This window comes from Chiloscyllium punctatum, chromosome 32 (assembly GCF_047496795.1).
Source record: "Chiloscyllium punctatum isolate Juve2018m chromosome 32, sChiPun1.3, whole genome shotgun sequence".
NCBI classification, from domain to species: Eukaryota; Metazoa; Chordata; class Chondrichthyes; order Orectolobiformes; family Hemiscylliidae; genus Chiloscyllium; species Chiloscyllium punctatum.
In genome coordinates, this window is record NC_092770.1 from 61314002 (window position 1) to 61339162 (window position 25161).

General features: G+C 43.8%; 1 protein-coding gene across 4 annotated transcripts in view; it reads right to left on the bottom strand.

The window, feature by feature from the left end:
- The window catches only part of tbxas1 (thromboxane A synthase 1 (platelet)), a 232902-nt gene that overhangs the window by 6505 nt on the left and 201236 nt on the right, over positions 1-25161 (bottom strand). For 3 of the 4 annotated variants that reach the window (XM_072552484.1, XM_072552485.1, XM_072552487.1), the window contains 2 exons: positions 19411-19499; positions 13671-13808 (listed from right to left, as the gene is read on the bottom strand). In XM_072552484.1, coding sequence (XP_072408585.1) covers positions 13671-13808; positions 19411-19499 — 227 coding nt within the window. The remainder of the gene's footprint in view (positions 1-13670; positions 13809-19410; positions 19500-25161) is intronic. The other variant, XM_072552486.1, reaches the window with a different exon arrangement.

Consider the following 25161-nt stretch of genomic DNA (forward strand, 5'->3'; position numbering starts at 1 on the left):
GCAAGATGATTTGATGTGTGAGAATAGCAGAATGAAGCATACCCAAAGAGCAGGATTTTAGAAATTTTCAAAAGGCACAGAATGGGGTGAAGCTATCTGGAACAGCCTGCCAAGAGCAAGGAAACAAATAACTGAGAGAAAGAGTGTCACTGTTGGAGCAGAGTGACACACCTATGGAAGTGACAGCAGCAGTAGAATTTATTACAACTACAAGTCACATTTATGAAGTGCCTTGGACATAACAAAACATCTCTATGTATTTCACAGAAACGTTTTGGAAGTAAATTAGACACGTATTCCGAATGATTTGGAAGTAAGTTTTGCTGCCGTGAGCAATTATTGCCCATCCCTATCTGCACTTGACAAAGTGGTGGCAGATTGCTCTCTTGATCTAGGGTGCATATACAGTCATAATGCTGTCGAGGGGGCATTCTAGATTTGACCCAGCGACATTGAAAGGAAAACAATATATTCCCAAGTCAGAATGCTTTGCAGTTTGGTTGGAAAACTGCAGATCATGGTGCTTCTTTCTGCTGGCCATGGTTTTGGAAGGTGCTGTGTAAGGAGCAGTGTATTTTCTAGATTGTGCACCGAGCTGCCATTGCACATTAATGGAGGAGCAAGTGAATGTTGAAGGTGATAGATGGTATGCCAATCAAGTAGGCTGGATGGCGTTGAATTTCTTGAGTGTTGTTGGAGCTGTGCTCATCTAACCAGTAGAAAGAATTCCACTGCACTGCTGACACATACTTTGCAAATAGTGGACATATTTTTAGGAGCTGAAAATGTGTTGCTGGAAGCGCGCAGCAGGTCAGGCAGCATCCAAGGAACAGGAGAATCGACATTTCGGGCATGAGCCCGCAGGGGTCTTGAAGAAGGGCTCATGCCCGAAAGGTCGATTCTCCTGTTCCTTGGATGCTGCCTGACCTGCTGCGTGCTTCCAGCAACACATTTTCAGCTCTGATCTCCAGCATCTGCAGTCCTCACTTTCTCCTACATATTTTTAGGAGGCAAGAGGTGAGCTGCTCACTGTAGAATTTCCAGGTTGTTGACAGTGGCCATACAATTGCTGAATGTCAATAGGCAATGATTAGAATCTCTCTTGTTAGAAACGGTCACTTTTAGGCACTTGCGTGAAGCAAATTATACTTACCATTTATCAGCAAAATGTTGTTTGGATTTCATTGGATTTGGATAAGAACTGCTTCAGTCTGAGGAGTCACGAATGGTATAATTGTCAGCAAAAATTCTCACTTCTGACCTTGTGATGGAGGGAAGGTCATTGATAAAGCTGTTGAAGATGGTTGAGCCTAGGACACTAGGTGACATTGGTAAAATGAAACAAAGGCTGAACAGAGGTAGATTTTAAGAATTCTGTAGTCGGGAAAGAGAGAGAGGTAGAGAGAGTTAGCAAGAGAATTTCAGAGCTTAAGACCTAGGCAGATGAAGTCCTGTTCACCAATAGCTAAATAATTACAACTGAGGACGCTAAAGGGGACAGAGTTTGATGAGTGCAGATATCCCAGATAGATGTTGGGCTGGAGATTACAGGTATAGTGAGGGGTAACTCCATGTCAGATGAAAATAAAGATGAGCATTTAAAAATCATCATAGTTTAACCAAGCAGTGTAGGTCAGTGAGCAGAAGAGTGGCAGGTGAACAAAATTTGGTGCAAGTTACACTATGCAGTGTTTTAAATACTGAGCAGTTTATAGGGGTTAGAATGTGGGAGACCAGTCAGCAGGGTGTTGGAAGGAGCAAATGTCGAGAAAACAAAGGCATGGATGAGAGCTTCACCAGCAGATGAACTGATGCAGGAGCTATGTCAGATGATGTTACACAGGTAATAGTTGGTTTAATACCATTGCCACAATATAATTTTTGGATGACTATGACCATGATAAAATGGGTTAGCAATACATTAAAAACTGGATTTCTGGAATACTGCTAATAAAGAACAATTATTTTATTCACTACTTTGATGCTAAAGCAGAATTTTACCATCTGCATGTCCATGCCTTTACCAGTCATATTTGTGCATGAACCTTTTTCTCTAATACATAATGATGTTTTAAATAATGCTATTAAATGAAATAGTCTTTGCTGGACCCATCTGGTAATTGTATATCTGGTCATTGCCACAAATTGGCCCCATGAAGGCAGCTTTCTGTAGATGTCTGGTGGTCCAATATAACTGGGAAATGCATTTATTCATTACATCTTGCTTTTAGGATGCATGAGTTACTAGAAGCTCAGTTGCAGCTGCTTAGCTGTAGAAGAGCTCTTTATATTAAGTGTTCTGCCGACCAGAAGAGCTGGGCCAGTTGTAGAACTTACACCATGGCCCACAGTGCACAAGATGTGTACATGTTTTAAAGGCAAAACTCAAGAGAGTTGCTGACGTCTTTAATATTTTAAAATATTGAGGAGTAGAGAAATGTAAATATTCTGCATTACACTGCTTGCTGTTCATTCACTTGTTTCATCCAAATGGAATAATCTATTCAGAGACTGAGGAATGAATGTTTTCAGTCAAGTGGAGGCGAACTGTGCAGACACTGGGGATTGAAAATTTCAGGAAGACAGATCATTAGGGAGCTAAAATGAAAGACCAAGGCTGATGGTCCACAAACTGTGTGTCCATAATGGATGTGCCGCACATTCACACAGATCCATTGGATAATGGTGGGCTGGAGGGATTGACTGCCTGTCACTTCAGTATTTCCATGCCTCCATCTTCTACTTCAGTCACAGCAGTCGCAAACAGCCTTCATAGTGAGACTGACAGCAGGCCTTCACTCTGGGTGTTCTGGTTGCCCTCCTAGCTTTGCAGCTGTTAAATGGAGAGTGAATGCAGAGCTGGCTGACTAATTTAGCTTGCACCACTTGCCACCCCACAAACTAATCCAAAGGACAAGTGCATTCCTTGGAAAAGTGCATTACCAACTCCTAAAAAGCCCCTAGCCCACTGAAGTCAGGTTCCTGATTACTACAGCAAAATGGTAAGGGCCTCGGGAGTATTACTGAAAGGGAACTTCGAGTGCAGGTTTTTAGTTCCTTGAAAATAGAGTCTCAGTTAAATAGGATAGTGAAGGCTGCATTTGGAATGCTATCCTTAACTGGTCAGAGTATTCAATATAGGAGTTGGAAGTCATGTTGTGGCTGTACAGGACGTTGGTTAGGTCACTTGTGAAATATTCATAGAATCCTTGTAGTTGTGTGCAATTCTGGTCTCCTTCCTATCTGAAAGATATTGTGAAACATGAAAGTGTTCAGAAAAGATTTACAAGGATGTTGCCAGGGTTGGAGGAGTTGAGTTATAGGGAGACGGTGAATAGGCTGAGGCTATTTTCCCTGGAGCATCAGAGGCTGAGGGGTGACCTTATAGAGGTTTATACAATCATGAGGGGCATGGATAGGATAAATGGACAAAGTCTTTTCCTTGGAGTGGGGGAATCCAGAACATAGGTTTAGGGTGAGAGGGGAAAGATATAAAAAGGACCTATGGGGCAGCTTTTTCACGCAGACGGTGGTGCGTGCATTGAATGAGCTGCCAGAGGAAGTGGTGGAGGCTGGTATAATTGCAGCATTTAAAAGGCATCTGGATGGGTATACGAACAGGAAGGGTTTAGAGGGATATGAGCCAAGTGCTGGCAAATGGGACTAGATTAGGTTAGGATATCTGGTTGGCATTGACAAGTTGGACCGAAGGGTCTGTTTCTGTACTGTACATCTCTATGACTCTGAGCCCAGAAGCAAATTTTGAGGGACGCGACAATGCTGCCTTTCTTTAACCCACAATTAATACTTCTTTATCTCAGTAAAGAACAAATGTGTTGAATTTGGAAAGGTTTTCAGGCAACTAGAAAGATGTCAATTGCAACTCCCTGTGTGTTTTTGGTAGAAAATGAAAGCATGCCATTAGAGACTGTTATGAGAGAGATCGAGGGAGAGACTGATAGGCAATGAATCAGGAAACAATTAAAAAAAGCATGATCAATGTTTGCATAGACCCATGAAAAAGCTGAAAACTAATGCCAGCAAATTCAAGAAGCCTTCTTTGCTGTTCCATCACCATAGCACTACAAACTCTCAAATTCTAGTTCTATTGAAGTTGAAACCCCCCTGCTCTGTTGCTGGACATCAACCTCTTGCCGGCTTACTGCCAACTGTTTTGTCTTGCACAACATTTTATTAGGTGTTTTCTTACTTTGACTATAATGGTGTGCTGACAATGTCTGCCTTTATTAAAATGCAAATAGTCCAGCAAGTTCAGACGTGAGAGAGCTCTGCCATGTTTTGTAGTTAAAAATTGGAAGCATGCTGTGAAAGAGACACAGAGTGAGACAAATTGTACATATCTAGAACTTTTTGGTCAATTAATGTCAGTTGCTCTTGGCTTCACACAAATTACATCATGTCTCAGCCTTACTGTTACTTTTAAGAGCCTGCAGGTTTTGCATATTAGTTGCCTATTAAATGCACCACAGAAAGCTAGGACTGGAACCTAAGTACTTGTGTTGTGACAGTAATGGAACTGAACTAGTAATCCAATAAGCCCCAGGGTAATTTTCCCGGGGACCCAGGCGGGACTCTCACCATTGCAGATGGTGACATTTAAATTTGATAAAAATATGAAATATAAAAGGCTAACCTAATGGTGACCATGCAACTACTGTTAATTCTTGTAAAAATCCATTTAGTTTACTAACGTCCTTTAAGGAAAGAAATCTGCCATCCTTTACCAGTCCGGCATATATGAGACTCCAAGCCCACAGGGATTGACTCTTACCTGCCCCTCAGAATAATAACTGCTGGCCTGGCCAACGGTGACCACATCCCATGGACCAATAAAATAAGATTAACCTTTCTGGCCCAGTAACTGAACCATTTAAAATGTGGCATCTCATTTATGTGTCAAGTAAACCATTCCTTGCAATTCTAAAGATGTCATATTTTACATATTTTTTGAATCTCTATCTCTCGGGTATGCTCATTCTTTTTCCCCGTACCTGATTTGAAACTAATTCACCATCTTTCTCCATCATTCTGGAGTTTTGCTCTCAATACTTGAATCTCTTTGGCTAAGGAGGTGCACAGTCTGACTTCAAGATACATGACGCTGTTCTTCAGGACCCCTTCGGGCTCATGCCCGAAACGTTGATTCTCCTGTTCCTTGGATGCTGCCTGACCTGCTGCGCTTTTCCAGCAACATATTTTTCAGCTCTGATCTCCAGTCCTCACTTTCTCCTTCAAGGTACATGATGGCTTGATGCTATTGTCAGCTCGTAAATATTCACGCTGACAAGGAGAGAATTCTAACCAACAGGATATGCTTTGAGTCACACTCCAGCAAGATCGTGCCCACTGCACTTCAGATTTCAAAAAAAAAAATGAGGAATAGAATTACCCATTTCATTTGTTCTTGGCCAACACAGCCATCTTTGGATCATTTTTGGCTCCATGCCCATTGCAAATAAGTAAAAGCATCAGTCAATGGCAAGAAAATTAAACAGTGTGGAGGGACCTTGCTTTTCATTTCAAAACAACACAGGCATTGAACAATGACAGGACAGATAAAAGGGGACAAATAGATGTTGTGAAAGAGACGGACAGATGAGCATATCTTTCCCCAGAGGATGCATGATGAGACCACACCACTGCATTAACACTGTGCAAGGAATACAATTACTCCCTGTAGACTGCTCAATTGATATTCATGCTTGTTTTCCTAAAGTAAAACATTCATCTCTATTTTTAACTATTTATGGTTTCTTTATTTTTAACAGGTACAAAAACAGAGGCTTTAACCATTTATATATGAATGGAATAAGCAAGTTGTTTTCTTGATTACACACTTTAACTTGCTGTCTATGAGCTAACTAGAAATAGTTTCCTGGATTATGTTAGTTCATCTTTCTTGTTCTTAATTTGAAGACTCTGGAATTTTCCAAGGTCAGGGCAGTGGTCCCAGTAGCTTTCCGAATAAGAAGTGTGCAACTTTGTGCCCATATGGCTGCTACCTGGCTATTCAAACATGGATTGGATCACAATGTAGTCTTTGTTGTATAAAGTTAGAGGAGGGAGGCCTTCCTGGCACAGTGGTAGTGTTCCTACCTCCGGGACAGGGGGCCCACATTGGGGCAGCATGGTGGCTCAGTGGTTGCCACTGCTGCCTCACAGCGCCAGGGGTCTTGGTTTGATTCCAGCCTCGGGTGACGTCTGTGTGGAGTTTGCACATTCTCCCCGTGTCTCCCATGATCCAAAGATGTGCAATTAGGTGAATTAGCTGTACTAAATTGCCCACAGTGTTCAGGAATGTGTAGGTTAGGTGCATTAGTCAGGGGTAAATATAGGGTGGGGGAATGGATCTGGATGGGTTACTCTTCAGCGGGTTGGTGTGGATTTGTTGGACCAAAGGACCTGTTTCCACACTGTAGGGATTCTACAATTCTCTGAAGTTCCATCTTGTCCAGAAGGGTATGTTAACATCTCTGAACAGGTTGATTTGAAAATATCTGTCAGCTCTTGGCCCTGAAAGATTAAAGTTGAAGTCTGCATTGAGCTCCACCAAACTGATGATGTCATAAGAATATAGATGAAAAAAGTCTCTGGGATCTCAAAGGGGACAAGTCCGTTACCCTAGGTTTCCCAATGTTCTTAGTAACACTGGGCAGGACATGCTCCTTTCTGAGGTGGTGAGAATCATGAGCAAAATGATTGAATTGTGCCAATGATCAAAAATTAGATTCTCAAATCCTCATCCCTTCGATAATAAATTCAAAATCCTGCCATTAGGAGTCAACAAGCTTATCTCTATGCATTCACATCTCATTAATAGCCCAACACTGTATTAAGCTCATACTTCCTCTCCACATCGTTGCAGATGGTAAAACAGAGTGGCTGCCTTGTGACATGTCTTGTCAGTATCCATTGTGGGATTACTGAGCTCCTCATCACATGGAACCACTTTCCTGTATCTCCAAGGTCAACTCATGCTGGACCCTTTAAGACCATAAGACATAGGAGTGGAAGTAAGGCCATATGAGCCATTGAGTCCACTCTGCCATTTAATCATGGCTGATGGGTATTTCAACTCCACTTGCCCACACTCTCCCCAGAGCCCTTAATTCCTTGTGAGATCAAGAATTTATCAATCTCTGCCTTGAAGACATTTAACGTCCTGGCCTCCACTGCGTTCTGTGGCAATGAGTTCCGCAGACCCACCACTCTCTGGCTGAAGAAATGTCTCCTCATTTCTATTCTAAATTGATCCCCTCTAACTCTAGGGCTGTTCCCATAGGTCCTAGTCTCCCCACCTAACAGAAACAACTTCCCAGCATTCACCCTTTCTAAGCCATGCATTATCTTGTAAGTTTCTATTAGATCTCCCCTCAATCTTCTAAACTCTAATGAATACAATCCCAGGATCCTCAGCCGTTCACCGTATGTTAGGCCTACCATTTTAGGGATTATCCGTGTGAATCTCTGCTGGACATGCTCCAGTCCTTCCTGAGGTGTGGGGCCCAAAACTGGACACAGTAATCTAAATGGGGCTTAACTAGAGCTTATAAAGTCTCAATAGCACATCGCTGCTTTTACATTCCAACCCTCTTGAGATAAACTAGGAGAAAGTGAGGACTGCAGATGCTGGATATAGAAGGATCCCTTGGGGCCTTGGAGGGAAGTGAAGGGGGAGGTGTGGCGCAAGTTTTGCATTTCTTGTGGTTGCAGGGGAAGGTGCCGAGAGTGGAGGTTGGGTTGGTGGGGGGTGTGGACCTGACAAGGGAGTCACGGAGGGAGTGGTCTTTCCGGAACGCTGATAGGGGAGGGGAGGGAAATATATCCTTGGTCGTGGGGTCTGTTTGGAGGTGGCGGAAATGACAAAAGATGATATGATGTATATGGAGGTTGGTGAGGTGGGAGGTGAGGACCAGTGGGGTTCTGTCCTGGTGGTGATTGGAGGGGTGGGGTTCAAGGGCGGAGGAGATGCGGTGGAGAGCATCGTCAACGACGTCTGAGGGGAAATTGCGGTGTTTGAAGAAGGAGGCCATCTGGATTGTTCAGTATTGGAATTGGTCCTTCTGGGAGCAGATGCGGTGGAGGCGAAGGAATTGGGAATATGGGAATATGGTTTTTTACAGGGGGCAGGGTGGGAGGAGGTGTAATTTAGGTAGCTGTGGGAGTCGGTCGGTTTATAGTGAATGGCCGTGTTGAGTCGGTCGCCCGAGATAGAAATGGAGAGGTCCAGGAAGGGGAGGGAGGAGTCTGAGACGATCCAGGTAAATTTGAGGTCAGGGTGGAAGGTGTTAGCAAAGTGGATGAACTGTTTAACCTCCTCATGGGAGCACGAGGTACGCCGATATAGTCATCGATGTAGCGGAGGAAAAGGTGGTGCCAGTGTAGCTGTGGAAGATGGACTGTTCCACATATCCGATGAAGAGGCAGGCATAGCTGGGGCCCATGGGGGTGCACATGGTTACTCCTTTGGTTTGGAGGAAGTGGGAGGATTGGAAAAAGAAGTTGTTCAGGGTGAGGACCAGTTCAGTCAGTCGAAGGAGGGTGTCAGTGGAAGGGTACTGGTTGGGTCGGCGGGAAAGGAAGAAGCGGAGGGCTTTGAGGCCTTCATGATGGGGGATGGAGGTGTATAGGGACTGGATGTCCATGGTGAAGATAAGGCGTTGGGGGCCGGGGAAGCGAAAATCATGGAGGAGGTGGAGGGCGTGTGTGGTGTCCCGAACGTAGGTGGGGAGTTCTTGGACTAAGGGGGACAGGACCGTGTCGAGGTATGCAGAGATGAGTTCGGTGGGGCAGGAGCAGGCTGAGACAATGGGTTGGCCGGGGCAGTCAGGTTTGTGGATTTTGGGCAGGAGGTAGAAACGGGCGGTGTGGGGTTGTGGGACTATGAGGTTGGAGGCGGTGGATGGGAGATCCCCTGAGGTGATGAGGTTATGGATGGTCTGGGAGATGATGGTTTGGTGGTGGGAGGTGGGGTCATGGTCAATGGGGCAGTAGGAGGAGGTGTCCGCGAGCTGGCATTTAGCCTCAGCAATGTAAAGATCGGTGCGCCAAACTACCACCGCGCTTCCCTTGTCGGCCAGTTTGATAGTGAGGTTGGAGTTGGAGCGGAGGGAGTGGAGGGCTGTATGTTGCGAGGGTGAGAGGTTGGAGTGGGTAAGTGGGGTGAACAGGTTGAGATGGTTAATGTCGCTGTGGCAGTTGGCTATGAAGAGATTGAGGGCGGGTAAGAGGCCAGGATGGGGTGTATTGGAGGCGGGAGAAAGGATCATCAGAGGGTGGACGAGAATCCTGGCTGAAGAAGTAGGCACGGAGGCGAAGATGACGGAAGAACTGTTCGATGTCTCACCGTGTGTTGAACTCGTTAATCCAGGAGTTTAGGGGGATGAAGGTGAGGCCTCTGTTGAGGGGGAGGTCTGGAGGGATGGTGAAAATACGGCAGGGCTGGGAGCTAGGACCTGGTGTGGGGCGGAGTTGGGCATGGGGCAGAGATCGGTGTGGGGGCAAGGTTAGGCGTGGGGGTGGAGATCGGCGTGGGGGCGGAGATAGGCGTGGGGGCGGGGTTAGGCATGGGAGTGGAGATAGGCGTAGGGGGGCGGGGTTAGGCGTGGGGGCGGAGATCGGCGCAGGGGCAGAGACGCATGGGCATGGTCGTTGTGCAGGTGAGCGACGTCACTGGGGGCGGAAGTGGATGCGGCAACGGCAACTCGGGGCGGAAGTGGCTGCAGCGGTGGCAGAAACGGTGTTGTTCCCGGTGGCTGTGGTACCCGCGGAGGCTGAGAATCCTGCGAACCTTCTTCCACCTCTCACATTCCCAACGCCCCTCCTCCAAATCCTCCTCCCTATCTTTTATCTTAGCCTGCATGGCACACCCTCCTCATTCCTGAAGAAGGGTTTATGCCTGAAACGTCGATTCTCCTGCTCCTTGGATGCTGCCTGACCTGCTGCGCTTTTCCAGCAACACATTTTTCAGCTCTTGAGATAAATGACAACATTGCATTTGCTTTTAAACTACGGACCCAACCTGCAAGTTAACCTTGAGAAAATCCTGGACTAGCACTCCCAGACCCCTTTGTGCTTTGGCTTTATGAATTCTCTCACTGTTTAGAAAATACTCCATGCCTGTATTCTTTTTTCCAAAGTGCAAGACCTCGCATTTGTTCACGTTGAATTTCATCAGCTATTTCCTGGACCACTCTCCTAAACTGCCTAAATCTTTCTGCAGCCTCCCCACCTCCTCAGTACTACCTACCTGTCCACCTAACTTCATATCACTGGCAAACTCCGCCAGGATGCCCCAGTCCCTTCATCCAGATCATTACTTTATATAAAATGAACAGCTGCAGCCCCAACACTGAACCCTGCGGGACATCACTTGTCACTAACTGCCATTCCGAAAAAGAACCTTTTATCCCAACACTCTGCCTTCTGTCAGACAGCCGATCCTCAATTGATGCCAGTAGCTCACCATGGGCCCTCTCCGTGAGACACCTTATCAAAAGCCTTTTTGGAAGTTTAGATAGATAACATCCACTGGGTTTCTCTGGTCTAATCTACTTGTTACCTCTTCAAAGAATTCTAACAGGTTTGTCAGGCATGACCTTCCCTTACTAAATCCACATTGACTTGTTCTTCATCTGCAAGTCAGTAATTGCCAAATAATGCACATAAAAAATTACAGGCCCAAGCAATCATAAGCATCCCACTGCGTCCACAAATTACTACCTTGTGATATAAGCTGAACAAATCTTATTGTAACAAGAAACTTGAAAAGCTGAAACGGATGTTCTTAGTTGGGCATGACAATTTATATTAAGTATGAGAGGGCAATGCATAGCAATTGCCAAACGAGAAAAGTAACTTTGTAAGGACCTGGGCTAAGACATGAAAGGGAGGTTTATGGCAGGCATGTTTCATGGGGACTTAATGGCAAGAGGCTGCTTCCAATGGAACAGAGATGTTTTCATTGTCCACAGTGCTTTTAAGGAGGTTACAAACCTCAGAGGTTCTTATTGAGGAATACCTTTCTTGAGAAGCCACATTGTGTGAGTACATTACAGTTCATTTGATGGTCAAGGATATGAGGATTCAGACATCCCTTCAATAACACTTTCCTCACAAATCATCTTCTGAAATGTCCCAACCTGTACCTGCCTTTTCTGTGTCTGACTCCTACTAAGAGGGAACTACAGAGGAGGCAGCACAGACTACAGCTTTAACAATCCCAGCAAGACCAGGCAGCAGTGACAGCTATATAGCCTTTAGAGGGAGAAGCAACAGATGAAGATCCATCAAGGAGGTACAGAGGAAAGTGAGAACCAAGGTTTAAAGGTTTCCCTGCAGTTATTTGCAAATTTGGGGATGGCAATACCACAGAAAATTAAGAATCTCCACTGTATTATCTCAGGCAGGCTTTTGCCCAAAACGTCAATCTTCCTGCTCCTCGGATGCTGCCTGACCTGCTGTGCTTTTCCAGCAGTACTCTAACCTAAACTGTATTATCTCAGCTGAACTGATCCTCACAAAGACTAAGTGGCAATCCCATTCTACCTACTGTCAAGGTAGCCTTTATTTTATGCTAGCAGTTATCTTTGAGGGAGCAATTGGGGATGTGTGTGATATCTCCCAATAATGAATCCAGGATTTTACTTATCCCACTTTCACCAGAGTATACCTCTTCTTTACCTATTATACCTATTACCTCAATGAAGAGAATCAAACATTAGGATTCTCACGTACCCCAAGTGCAGGGTACAAACAACTGTATCCATGTTGCTTTGGGAGCGCTCTCTCTCCAGCCTGTGGAATTATCATTACAATAGCCCCATTCCCTGAATGTTCAAATAATTTGTGATTATGGAGGCCATGTTTCAGATATTATCTGGTAAAACCTGGCAGGATGTCTAAGACAAATGGAATTAGGGGATGATTATATGTTGGTTGATGGTAATTGGATGAAAACTTGAAGATTTTGCATATATGGTGTGCAAGTTGTAAAACTCTGATCAGAAAAGCATGTTAAGCTTTGCCTAGCCGACATTAAGCTCTGATCGGTACCAGTTATCCATGGGGGTGCCATGACTTGTACGAACTGGAGGACTTGCAGATACCTGCCTCTCTCTAAGGTCCTTGATCTAGCCAGGGATGGCTGGTTGGACACAAGTTCTCTAAACCCGGCTCGTGACACCTGTAAGGTGGATGCAGTACAATGCTGTTCATGTTTTCACCATGACTATAGAATCTCCTGACGGTGAGGCTTCAATGCCAGGTCTACTCTCACGGGGTTTTGCAGTACAGCACACAGAGCTGTCCTACATCACTGGAGTATGCTGTAGCCTGCACAATTCTTGCCACAACGTAGAAGGGGAAGTGTCCTGGATACAGATGAAACTAGGGACCAAAAGCAATCCTTGGGTGAGATGAGACTGAGGGTCAGGAGATTAATCAGGACAATTCTCTCTGGCAGGAAGAATGAACAATATTTCAAAAGCCCAAGAAGCTAGAGACAAGCTTATTGCCATCCAATTCCATAATGTTCAGTTTGTTTGTTCAACACAGTTCCTCACCATCCAGGCAGCCCCTTGCTGATGTCAAGGAAATGTCTAGCAAGTTGGTTTACTGTTCTTGACTTTTTAGCTCACAAATTAAATTTTACACTATCCATGTTGACGAGTGAATGATATGTTCATTTGACCTAATATTAAAGTAGTTAAGTATAATCTGCTTTATACCACTGTTAGAGAAAATGCAACAAGATAGTTCGGCAGAACAGAGGCACGTTACTTAACCTGGAGAAGTGAGAGGTAATGCACTCATCAGACAGGCTGAGCCAACAAGGATTGTGGAAAGTACTGAAGATCAGAGGGACCATAGTGTGCACAGGCACATTTCCCTGAAGGTAGCAGGGCAGGTAAAAAAGATAATTAAAAAGACATGTAGACATAGATCTTTATTAGCCAAGGTACAGATAGATGAAAGGGACACTATGCTGGAACTGTATAAAATGTTCGTTAGGCATAACTGGAATTCCATTTACTACATTATAGGAAGGATATCTTCCCTATTACCTGCTGGGTCTGTATGCTAGCTTTTTGTGATTTAAGCATGAGGGGTCCCAAATCTTTCAGCGTGTAGCCTTCTGCAATCTTCCTCCATTAAATAATATTCAGCTTTTGTTATTTTCCACCTGTCATGTTTTTTGCTCACTGGATTAATCCCAGTATATGCCTTGCCAGACTCTGTGTTATCCCTACGATTTGTCTTCCCACCTATTTCGGCAGCATCTTAGTATAGTGCCAGCAATCACAGCTGGCTGGCTGGGAAGCTTCAGCAGGGAAACTAATGGAATGGCAGCAATAGAGGTCAAAATCCTTTTCAGTTCAATACATTTTGAGTGATACATTTTGTCCTCCTTAGGACAATGAACAGATGATGAAAGTGAGTGGCATATATGCCTTTATGTACTTAGTTTAACTTAACATGCACATACTTTTTCTTGTTGCTGGTCCAGTAAAGGTCAATTTCAGTGCGGAAATTGCTGTTTAACTCCTTGGTTTCTTTCAGCAAGTGTTTGGTTGCCTGCTTTAATACTCCTGAGAAGCATCACACATTGCTTTACAGCAATACAAGGTGCTACATTGGTTGCTACCCACCTCTCTGGTTTAAATTTCTCTGGTTCTGGCCAGTATTTGGGGTTATAGTGGAGGACACCAACCGGAACTTCGACAGTTATCCCCGCAGGAATGAACTGTCCATTCACCAAACAATCTTTTTCACACCAGCGACCAAACCTGCAGCAAGCAACACAAGTGCTGGTTATTTTATCTCTGATCTTTACAGTTAGTAACTATATATACAACAGTCAGTCCTCTCTTTCCCTGAAGGTACTGTATTCTAGTGTGGGTATACGAGCGCCATATGTCCTTCACAGACACATTCTAACGAAGGTTTCTTTTTATTCATTAGTGAGATGGGGGGCATTTCTGGCTGGCCAGAATTTATTGCCCATCTCTAGTTACTCTTGAGGAGGTGGTGTAGAGCTGCCTTCTTGAACTGCTGCAGTCCACCTGCTGTGGGTTGACCCACAATGCCATTAGAGAGGGAATGCCAGGATTTTGACCCAGCGATAGTGAAGGAATGACAAAATATTTCCAAATCAGGATAGCGAGTGGCTTGGAGGGGAACTTGAAGTTGGTGGTGTTCCAATGAATCTGCTGCCCTTGTTCTTTCAGACGGAAGTGGTTGTGGGTTTGGAAGATGCTGTCTGAGAATCTTTAGTGAATTTCTGCAGTGCACCTTGTAGACAGTACACACCTGTTTTGGGTCCACTGCTGTTTGTCATTTTTATAAATGACATGGAAGAGGGCGTAGAGGATGGTTTAGAAAATTTGCAGATGACACTAAGGTCGGTACAATTGTGGATAGTGCCTTAGGATGTTGTAGGTTACAGAGGGACATAGGTAACTGCAAAGCTGGACTGAGAGGTGGCAAATGGAATTTAATGCAGAAAAGTGTGAGGTGATTCACTTTGGAAGGAGTAACAGAAATGCAGAGTACTGGGCTAATGGTAGGATTCTTCATAGTGTAGATGAGCAGACAGATCTCGGTCTCTAGGTACACTGATCCTTGAAAGTTGCCACCCAGATTGATAGGGTTGTTAAGAAGGCATACAGTATGTTAGCTTTATTGGTAGAGGGATTGAGTTTCGAAACCATGAGATCATGCTGCAGCTGTACAAAACTCTAGTGAGGCCGCACTTGGACTATTGCGTACAGCTGTGGTCACTGCATTATAGGAAGGATGTGGAAGCTTTGGAAAGGGTTCAGAGTAGATTAACTAGGCTGTTGTCTGGTATGGAAGGAAAGTCTTATGAGGAAAGGTTGAGGGATATGAGGCTGTTTTCGTTTCAGAGTAGGAGGTTGAGAGGTGACTTAGTTGAGACATATAATCAGAGGGTTAGATTGAGTAGACAGTGAGATCCTATTTCCTGGGATGGTGATGGCTAGTACAAGAGGACATAGCTTCAAACTGAGGGGTGATAGATACAGGACAGGTGTCAGAGGTAGTTTCTTTACTCAGAGAGTAGTGGGGCAGGGAACGCATTGCCTGCAACAGTTGTAGACTCACCAGCTTTGCAGACATTTAAATGGTCATTGGATAGGCATATGGATGAGAATGGAATAGTGTAGGTTAGATGGACTCCAGATTGGTTCCACAGAGCGCCAAAGACCCTGTACTGTGCTGTAATGTTCTATGTTCTATGCTGCTACTGATGGTTGAGAGAGTGGATTTTTGTGGATGTAGAGGCAAGCGTGTTGCTTTATGCTGGATGGCGTCAAGCTTCTTGAGCACTGTTGAAGCTGCACTCATGCAGGCAAGTTACTCGATCACAACCAGGAGTGGAAAACTTAGCTGAATTTCTTTCCCCCATATTCCCAGATCCTTATGGCAAAAGGCTCTGAAAAGCGTATATTAGCACAGCTCAGCTTAGCACACGTCAAAAATCAATCTTGGCCCTTTTGGTTGGCAACACAGTAATAGTGGAGTAATCCTGCACTACATTGCTTGCTGCTATGGGATGATTAGAAACCAAGCTTTCAATCTCTAATTGTACTTTATGAAAGGCTTCAATGGATAAAAAGATGAGCAAAGCTGGGATTATTCTCCTTCGAGAAGAGAAGTTTAACTAAAAATTTTTTAAAATTCATTTTTGGGATGTGGGTGTCACTGGCTAGGCCCAGCATTTATTGCCCGTCCCTAGTTGCCCCTTGAGAAGGTGGTGAGCTGCCTTCTTGAACTGCTGCAGTCCACTTGCTGTAGGTTGACCCACAATGCCGTTAGGGAAGGAATTCCAGGACTTTGACCCAGCGATAGTGAAGGAACGGCAATATATTTCCAAGTCAGAATGGTGAGTAGCTTGGAGGGGAACTTGAAGATAGTGGTATTCCTATTCATCTGCTGTCCTCGTCCTTCTAGATGGAAGTGGTCATGGATTTGGAAGATGCTGTCTGAGGATCTTTGGTGAATTTCTGCAGTGCATCTTGTAGATAGTACACACTGCTGCTACTGAGTGGAGGGAGTAGATATTTGTGGATGTAGTGCCAATCAAGTGAGCTGCTTTGTCCTGGATGGTGTCAAGCTTCTTGAGTGTTGGGGCTGTACTCATCCAGGCAAGTGGGAGGTATTCTATCATATTCCTGACTTGCGTCTGTAGATGGTGGACAGGCTTTGGGAAGTATTGAGGTGAGCTACTTGTCGCAGTATTGCTGGCTTCTATCCTGTTCTTGTAGCCACTGTGTTTATGTAGTTAGTGCAGTTGAGTCTCTGATTAATGATAACGCCCAGGTTGTTGATAGTGGGGAATTGAGTGATGGTAACATCCTTGAATGCCAAAGGGCGGTGGTTAGATTGTCTCTTATTCATGATGGTCGTAGCCTGGTATTTCTATGGAGCGACTGTAACTTGCCAATTGTCAGCCCAAGCCTGGATATTGTCCAGATCTTGTTGGATTTGTACATGGACTGCTTCTGTATCCGAGGAGTCACAAATAGTGCTGAACATTGTGCAATAATTGGCGAACATCCCCATTTCTGACCTTATGATGAAGGGAAGGTCATCGATGAAGTAGCTGAAGATGGTTGGGCCTAAGACACTACCCTGAGGAACTCCTGCAGAGATGTCCTGGAACTGAGATGACTGACCTCAAACAACTACGACCATCTTCTTATGCATCAGGTATGACTCCAACTACCAAAGAGTTTGCCCCCAGTACCCACTGATTCCAGTTTTGCTAGGGTTCCTTGATGCCACACTCAGTCGAATGCAGCCTTGATGTCAAGGGCTGTCACTTTACTGATGATCAACAGTAGACTGTTGGGGTGGTAATTAGCTGGGTTGGATTTGTCCTGCCTTTTACATACGTGGGCAATTTTCCATATTGAAGGGTAGATACCAGCGTTATAATTGTACTGGAACAGCTTGGCTAGGGGAGCGGCACATTCTGGAGCACAGGTCTTCAGTACTATTGCTGGAATGTTATCAGGTCCCGTGGCCTTGGCAGTATCGAGTATCTCCAACTGCTTCTTGGTATCATGTGTAGTGAATCACAGTGAAGATTAGATTAGATTAGATTACTTACAGTGTGGAAACAGGCTCTTCGGCCCAACAAGTCCACACCGCCCCGCCGAAGCGCACCCACCCAGACACATTCCCCTACATTTACCCCTTCATCTAACACTATGGGCAATTTAGCATGGCCAATTCACCTAACCTGCACATTTTTGGACTGTGGGAGGAAACCGGAGCACCCTGAGGAAACCCACGCAGATACGGGGAGAACGTGCAAACTCCACACAGAGAGTCGCCTGAGGCGGGAATTGAACCTGGGTCTCTGGCGCTGTGAGGCAGCAGTGCTAACCACTGTGCCACCGTGCCGCCCACTAATTGGCTGAAGACTGATATCTGTAATGCTGGGTCCACTGGAGGAGCATATCAGGAAAGTGAGGCAGAAACTGGGCAGATGGAAGCTACGGTCACTGTCCATCGTGGGAAAAAACCTGGTGTGAGGCACTGTCATTGCTGTTATACATGGTACAGGTCTGGCCTATTCCCAGAACCTGTGCCGCTGCAGTCACCTGGGCCATCTTCCAATTTATATGGAGATCAAAGATGGACCAGGTCCAAAGGGACTCAATGTATAAAGATCTGGGCAATGGGGGACAAAACACACCCAATGCCACCCTCACCCTGATGGCCACCTTTGTGTGTGGCTGCATCAAGCTGTGCCTGGATCCCTGGTACACAAACACCAAGTGTCACTACGTACTGAGATTTTGCGAAGGATGGGCCTGGCCTTGCTGCCGTGGAACGCTCCGAGTAGTTGGACCGTTCCGTATCACCTGTCCTTCGTGGAGAAATTTATGAAGAAAAACACCTTTGACCACAAGTCCATCAGGAAGTGCTCAGCACATAGTGTCCTTGAGACCCTTTGGGAAAAGGAGAGGGCGGTTCCTATCGAGCGGTTCCCTGAGCAGACTGTCAAAGCCATTTGGCAGAATGCCTCATCGCCAGAACTTTCCAACAAGCACCAAGACATGGCTTGGCTGGTGGTGAGAAGGGCTCTGCCTGTGAGATCCTTTACGCACGCCCGGACTCTCAGCTGCACTGCACGCTGCCCTCGAAGCGGCTGGGGGGGGGGGGTGGAACAAGACTGTCACACACCTCCTTCTGGAATGTGCCTACGCAGAAGAAGTCTGGAGAGGAATGCAGTGGTGTTTGTCGAGGTTCGTCCCGAGCAGCTCCGTGACGCGGGACTCAGTGCTCTACAATCTGTTCCCCGCGACGCACACCGAGACGAACATCAACTGTGCCTGGAGGATCATCAACTCGGTCGAAGATGCTCTTTTGTCTGTCCGAAACCTGTTGATCTTCCAGCTGAAGGAGCTGATCCTGACTGAGTGTTGCAGACTGGCACATTCCAAGGTCCAGGACTACGCACTGAAGCTTGGAGCAGCTGCTGCCAAGGCGCGGTGGGGAAAGACCACTGTGTAACATCTGCCTGCCTAAGAACTACAGGGGGCCCACCCAGTAATTTGGGCTCCGTTGACGCCTCAGCAGAAGAGCTGGATAGTACAGACTTGTATATACGAATGATTAATTCTGATCTCTGTATGTAAACAAATGCAATGTGTGCATAAGAATGGCCTGACCAATTGTATAGATATCAAAATAATTTTATGAATAAAGTATATTTTTGAAATAGTTTTTCTGTGTTCTGCTGAAGTTATATTATTAATCATAACTTGCTAATTTTTATTTAAGTTATAAGTGTATCCAATATGAGTTATTTGAAAAGTCCAGTTAAGAACAGTTCTGAGGGCTATTAAATATTTTAATTTCACTGTATTGCGAATCCAGTGTTAGAGAGCCTGATTTGGTCTGGCTTGCTCTCCTTTTTCGTAACACTTTATATTCAAAGGAAAATGAAGCTAGGACAGGGTGGTGCCAGCCGTGATGCCTAGGGAGGATGCAATATAAAAAGGTAGGGAATGAATGGCAAGGTTGTTAACAGAACAGTTTAAAGGTAAGCTCTCAAATCACAGTTTGCCAAGCTTTAAAAAAAGACCTACAGCGCAGTGTGATGTCTACATCTGTAACAATTCTTAGGACTGAAATTAGTTTTATCGTATGCTATGGAAATATTACTGATACGGTTGATTTAGCCAATCACTGCCTGAAAAAGTTACTGTGAAATCCTGCATGTATAAAACCCAGTGGGAATGTTTGTAATACAAAATAAAATAGTCTGTTATACAACAATACGTTCTAAAGATTTTTTTTTTAACCTGATTCTCACTATAATGCCTCAAAGTTTTTTGGAACGTTTCTTTTTACCTGACTCCAGGCGGGTACATGCGCAGGGATTCTGAGATCACCATGTCCAAGTAGGTTAATTTCTGCACGTTGTTATAATCAGGAATGATCTGAAAGAGTACAATGTTAAATTTATGCACAGCAACACTTCATATGTTGAATCTTCAACAAACAACAAATTCCAGATCTAGACAAGATTTTCTCGAGCATCTCCCATATTCACTGCAAGGGATTCACCTTAGTTCACAGTGAATTCATTTTGTTAAGTTCTTTCTAGCACAGACAGTAACAAAGTTTACTCTACTGAGGAGGCAACATTTATCCAGCAGTTCTCTGACAAAAGGTGGTGTTGAGTTTAAGATGATAGTTGTTGCCTGCTGTGCCTGCCTTCCATTCTACACTGTCTGTACCAGGTATTCTAAAGACATGATATTTGCTCATTCCTCAGCTCTGTGTCCAAGGATTGGCCAGTTATCTACCAAGCAAAGACCCCGTCCTTGCACTACAAATTGTACAAAGGCAAAACACAATGAGAAAGATTTCCAAGGATTTTTGCTGAGATCAAATAAATGAGGCATTTCTATTCTATTGCACCCAAATTTATTTCTCATTATCTTTGCAAGCTTCACTGTCTCAATATAAATTAAATGTAAGAATCACTATCATGGATCGATACTCTAACTGGTTTCAATTCATCACTTCAGAGTTTAATTTCATGTGAACAATTGCTGAATATAAATTACCCCAAATTCCTATGTTAAATCATTAAAAAATCTTTTAACGTATTATGAACTATTGGAGCTACTCTTCCCTTAAGGCCTAGTTTTAAAACCATTTACCTATTAACAGTCTGATATAAGGTCTGTGATTTATACAGATCGCAATAACATCTATTTTGGAATTTGGATTTTGAACTAGTGGCATGGGAATTTTGGTCTATATCTATGAAGAGATTTAATGATGAACTATTCTCCTGTTGTCAAGGTGATTTATTTTGAAAAGTATGAGAGATAGCCTATAGAGGCTAATGGGAATTTGTTTACACTGGGAGAGTTTATATTAATAAACAAAGTAAACAGTATAGTGTAACAGGTTTCTATTAGAAGGGTAGAGAATGGTGTTTCGTTTTGGCTTAGAGGAAATACCCATAGTTTGAAGAAAACTTCTCATTTTTAGTTTCTTATGAAAAACAGAGATCATTTAGAACTATTAAGAAACAGGTTATTTTAGTATAAAGAATTTAGTTTGAAAGTTCCAGAATGAGAAGTGTTTGGTTACAATACTGAAGCAATTATTTGAGGCAGAGAAAGTCCAAGCTAATCTGTATGAAGATTCAAGGAAGAGGCTATCAGATTCTCAACAGTGGGAATGGAAACATCAGTTTAATTAAGCCATATGGAAGTGAGAGCACTAGGGCGCTGCAAGGAATCATAGGAACATTTTCACCATGTGTTTCAAAATCTTTAAACTTGCTTTAATTTGGTTTATTCTAACTTATCCTCATTTTTGTTGTGAAATAACTTCTGTTTTGTTATTAAAACCAAACCTGCAGGATTCTGTGTTTATGTTTCAGTGCAGGACAACCTCATTAAACTAAAAATAAACGGAATGTAACCGAGCACGCCAGATTTCAGCTGGAGTCTGACTTGTCCAGTAATAAATTCAGCTGGGATCATAACGATACTAACTCTGGTAGGCTGGAAACTGCCTTGGTCATTAGCTGGCTGGAAACTGTTTTGTTAATTGATATGGGTTATCTCATCTCAGTTGCAGCAAATATTGAGATGGCATAATTTGTTTCTGGCCTATGGGCTGAGATGGAGAAGGAATTTTGCCTGAGGTCTTTCTCTTGATTATTATTCAATGTGATATTAGTCCACAGAGCATGTGTTTAAACAGGGAATGAAGCCAACATTGTTTGTGAACTCTCCACTATCCTTCACGGTCAAATAGTCTGCAAATCCCAACACAGTCAGAATGGTTAAGTGCTTTCTGGCATTGCAGATGAACTTCCCAAAATCCTTCCTCAAATTGTTTACAGCAGTCTTTTTGTAAATTTCCTAATGCTTTCCTTTCCCATCAGAGCTATTATGATTGACAGCTGGAGAAGGTGGGGAATTGTCTAAACGTGAGAATGAGCATTAGAACAGCTTTCTTTCATAAAATAATATTTAAGGACACAGTATGAGTAATTTAAAATTTGACAAGGTAAGTGTTACAGGTTTTAGAAGTGCAGATGATTTTGGATCTTTGACTCCCAAAGCTCTCCACTACTGGACATTCCCTCACCTCACGCCCGAGTTTGCTGTGGACTAATGAAAAACTGACAGGTGGGAAAGCTATCCTTTCGCATCCTTCTTGAGCGGTCCACAGGCTTTGGAACAGAGGTGGCCACACCTTCCTCCTTCAATACCTTTACACTGTCTTCCAGCACAAACTGGGTGCTTTTTGAAGATTTGCAGATACATTCTATTTTGTCTACAAAACACACAATTTGTAGAGAGTCAAGGTGGCATTTTATAAACTCCTACTTTGGAAATAAAAGCAATCTGACTCCAAGTTAAGACACCAGATGGGCTCCAAACATGACCTCATGCCTAAAATACATTGTCTGACCAGAGGTGTCACCTCCTTTATATTGATAACACCTTGAGTTATCTCGGGGCAGTGACTTGACAGAAATTCTGGGATTTGCAGATTAATCAACTGAAACCTGCACCTCCATTCTAACTGATTAAAGATTTAAGAGTGTTTAGGTGTGTTCAATTGATTTGCATGAGTTGTATGCTCCTTTGATCTTTTCCTTATAAATTCCTTGTCTAAGATATTCCTCTCTCACTAGCACCTGATGAAGGAGAAGAGCCCTGAAGGTTTGTGTTTTCAAATAAACCAGTTGGACTAGAACCTGGTGTCGTGTGACTTCTGACTTTGTCCACCCCAGTCTAACACCAGCACCTCCACATCCAACTGGGTAGCATTCTTTTCACCTGGTTCCAATCTTATCCATCTAATAATAGCCAGACTGTCACTCATTGTGTCTTCATTTCCAGCTCCCACAACATTGATGCTGTATTGCCAAAGATTGCCTGCCTCCTAATTCACATCTATATACTATGCCTCATGACACATCCAAAGGCACAACAGCAATTTTCACTGTCTATGCCGATGACACTTGTTGCCACTTTCATCAAAGTAAGCTTTGGAAAAACCAAAGTCTTTGTTTTTGTTCCCCAGTCTAAAATCTGTTCCCTGGCTACGGATTCCATCTTTCTCCCTGGTAACAGGCTGAGAAGAAGTCAGTCTGTTAGCAACTTCCGTGTCACATTTCAGCTTCTGACTTCAATTTTGTGACTTAACTACAGATCACTTATTTCCACTTCTGTAACATTGCCTGACTTCACATCTATCACTGTACTTGTGCTGCTGAATCTCTCGTTCATGTCTCCATTACCACTAGACTCAACTATCCCAATGCACGTTACCTGGACAAAAGGGAAGTCATCCAAAACTTTACTGCCGATGTCTTAAGTCGCAGCGAATCCTTCTTCCCTATTACCCATGCTTGCTTACCTATGTTGGCTCCTGGAAAGCACCATCTTGATTTCAAAATTCTCATCATTGTTTTCATATTTCTCAATGTTCTCCACCCTCCCTACCTATCTCCTCTAGCCCCAAGACTCTCCAAATAGCTGCACATCTCTAATTGTGACTTCAGGCACTTTCCTAATTTTAATTACCGCAACATTTGTGATAGTGCTTTCATTTACCTATGCCTCAAACCCAGAAATTCCGTCCCTGCATCTCCCAGCTTCTCTATCCTGCTCTCCTTCTTTTACACACTTTTTAAAATCTTCGATCAAACTTTTAGGATCTTCCCTAATATTCTGTGGTACAGGGTCATTCTTTGTTTTATACCAACCCCGTGAAACACCTTGGCATGTTACATTAACATTGTGAGGGTAGCCAACAATTCCATTTTCACTTTATTGTGTAACTAAAGGATGGTGGAAACTAAACAAGATGAATCTGGATTATTTGTCATCTGGTGATTTTCTATGTCTCTGATGGGTCTAATGGTTTTTTCACTCTTACTGTTTGAAAGAATAAATGCCGCGAGCTTATTGGATCTTGTGCTTGGCATGGTACCAGAGTAAACTAGGTTTTTACTGCTCAATGAAGCAGATTTATAAATTGCTGGGGAAGAAGGAACTTTATTGCTTGCAGTACGTTACAAGATGAGCAATTCAGGCATATACTGAACCACAGCCTGAGTCTATAATTTATGGTCCAAATCTCTTTCAAACCATTTCTCTTTATCAGGTCTTGGAAATGCACACTCTATAAGTCAATTTTGAAAAGGCTCAGGTATTGTAATTTAAAGGCTCCTCTCTTACACCAAGAACCTGCTTTTATTTTACAAAATAATAATTTTCCAACTGGCTTTTGGCATTTCTCTTTTGGTGTAATCTGTTCATTTTTCTTCAATCAGGTCTTGTTGCTAAATCGCAAAGCAGGGTAGTAGCTGACCCAGAACAGCTTTAGCTGAACATTATTCCAATATCAGCATTATTGAAAACTGACTGGTGCTGATGAAAAAAAAGATGGTTAATGACAGTCACATGGTTAGAAACATAGGAGCAGGATTAGATCATTCAGTGCTTCAAGCCTGCTCTATTCTAGATCACGATTGTCACCTATCTCGACTCTGGGTGATGTTACTTATATGGACTTGCAAAAGAAATTTCAAACTGTACCGCATCATATTGCTGGGTATTAGGTAAGAAGACCTACTCCCCAACTCCTAACACCCCTAGAAGTTGGAAAAGTCAGTTTTCTACCTGAAATCCAGCTGCCCTACAGCAATCATACATAGGAAACAGCATAACTGACTCACAGTGGGACATCCACGACCATACTGAAGGTTTACGGGTTGCGGAGATGCTATAGAAAGGACATGCGATGGGTTAAGGGAAGGGTTCTGATCTTGGCTGATGCCTATGATGGGTGCACAAAGCTCCTAAAGAGATTATCCAATTTCTCAACCAACATACATCACATTTGCACGCACCTGACAATGATGCAAGCTGCCCAGATATATCCTCTCCACAAAAACCAAGACAAATCCAATCCTGCCAATTACCCCTCCATCAGTCTACTCTCAGTCAATAGTAAGAGTGAGAGAGAAGGTTTCAGTGAGTTATCTTCAGCTAGCTACTTTAATGATCTTCCTTCCATCAGGGCAGTTCAGTGGTTAGCACTGTTGCCTCACAGCATCAAGGATCTTCAATTCCAGCCTCGGGCAACTGTCTGTTTGGAGTTTGCACATTCTTTCCGTGTCTGTATGAGTTTCCTCCTGGTGCTCCAGTTTCCTCCCACAGTCCAAAGATGTGCAAGTTAGATGGATTAGTTATGTGAAATACAAGGTTACAGGGATAGGGTGGGGGTGTATGTCTGGGTGGGATGCTCTTTGGAGGGTTGATGTGGACTCAATGGGCTGAATGGCCTCCTTTTGCACTGTAGTAATTCTATGATTTTCTATGATGAGCTTACTCAGTTAAGGTTGTCAAGTTTACCACCAAATAGTGGTAGATGCAGAATGCAGCAATTAACTGGCTATTTAAGGGTTTCAGTAGGTCGAAGGGATGAAGGGCAGCCTTTCCTGCCCACTGTAATCTGGGGGACAGATGAGGGAAAGGCTGGGTGGGAATGTCACCTGCTTTATTTTACAATCACCACCCCTCCCCACCTAATGGGCAGTGGTCCACAAAATCC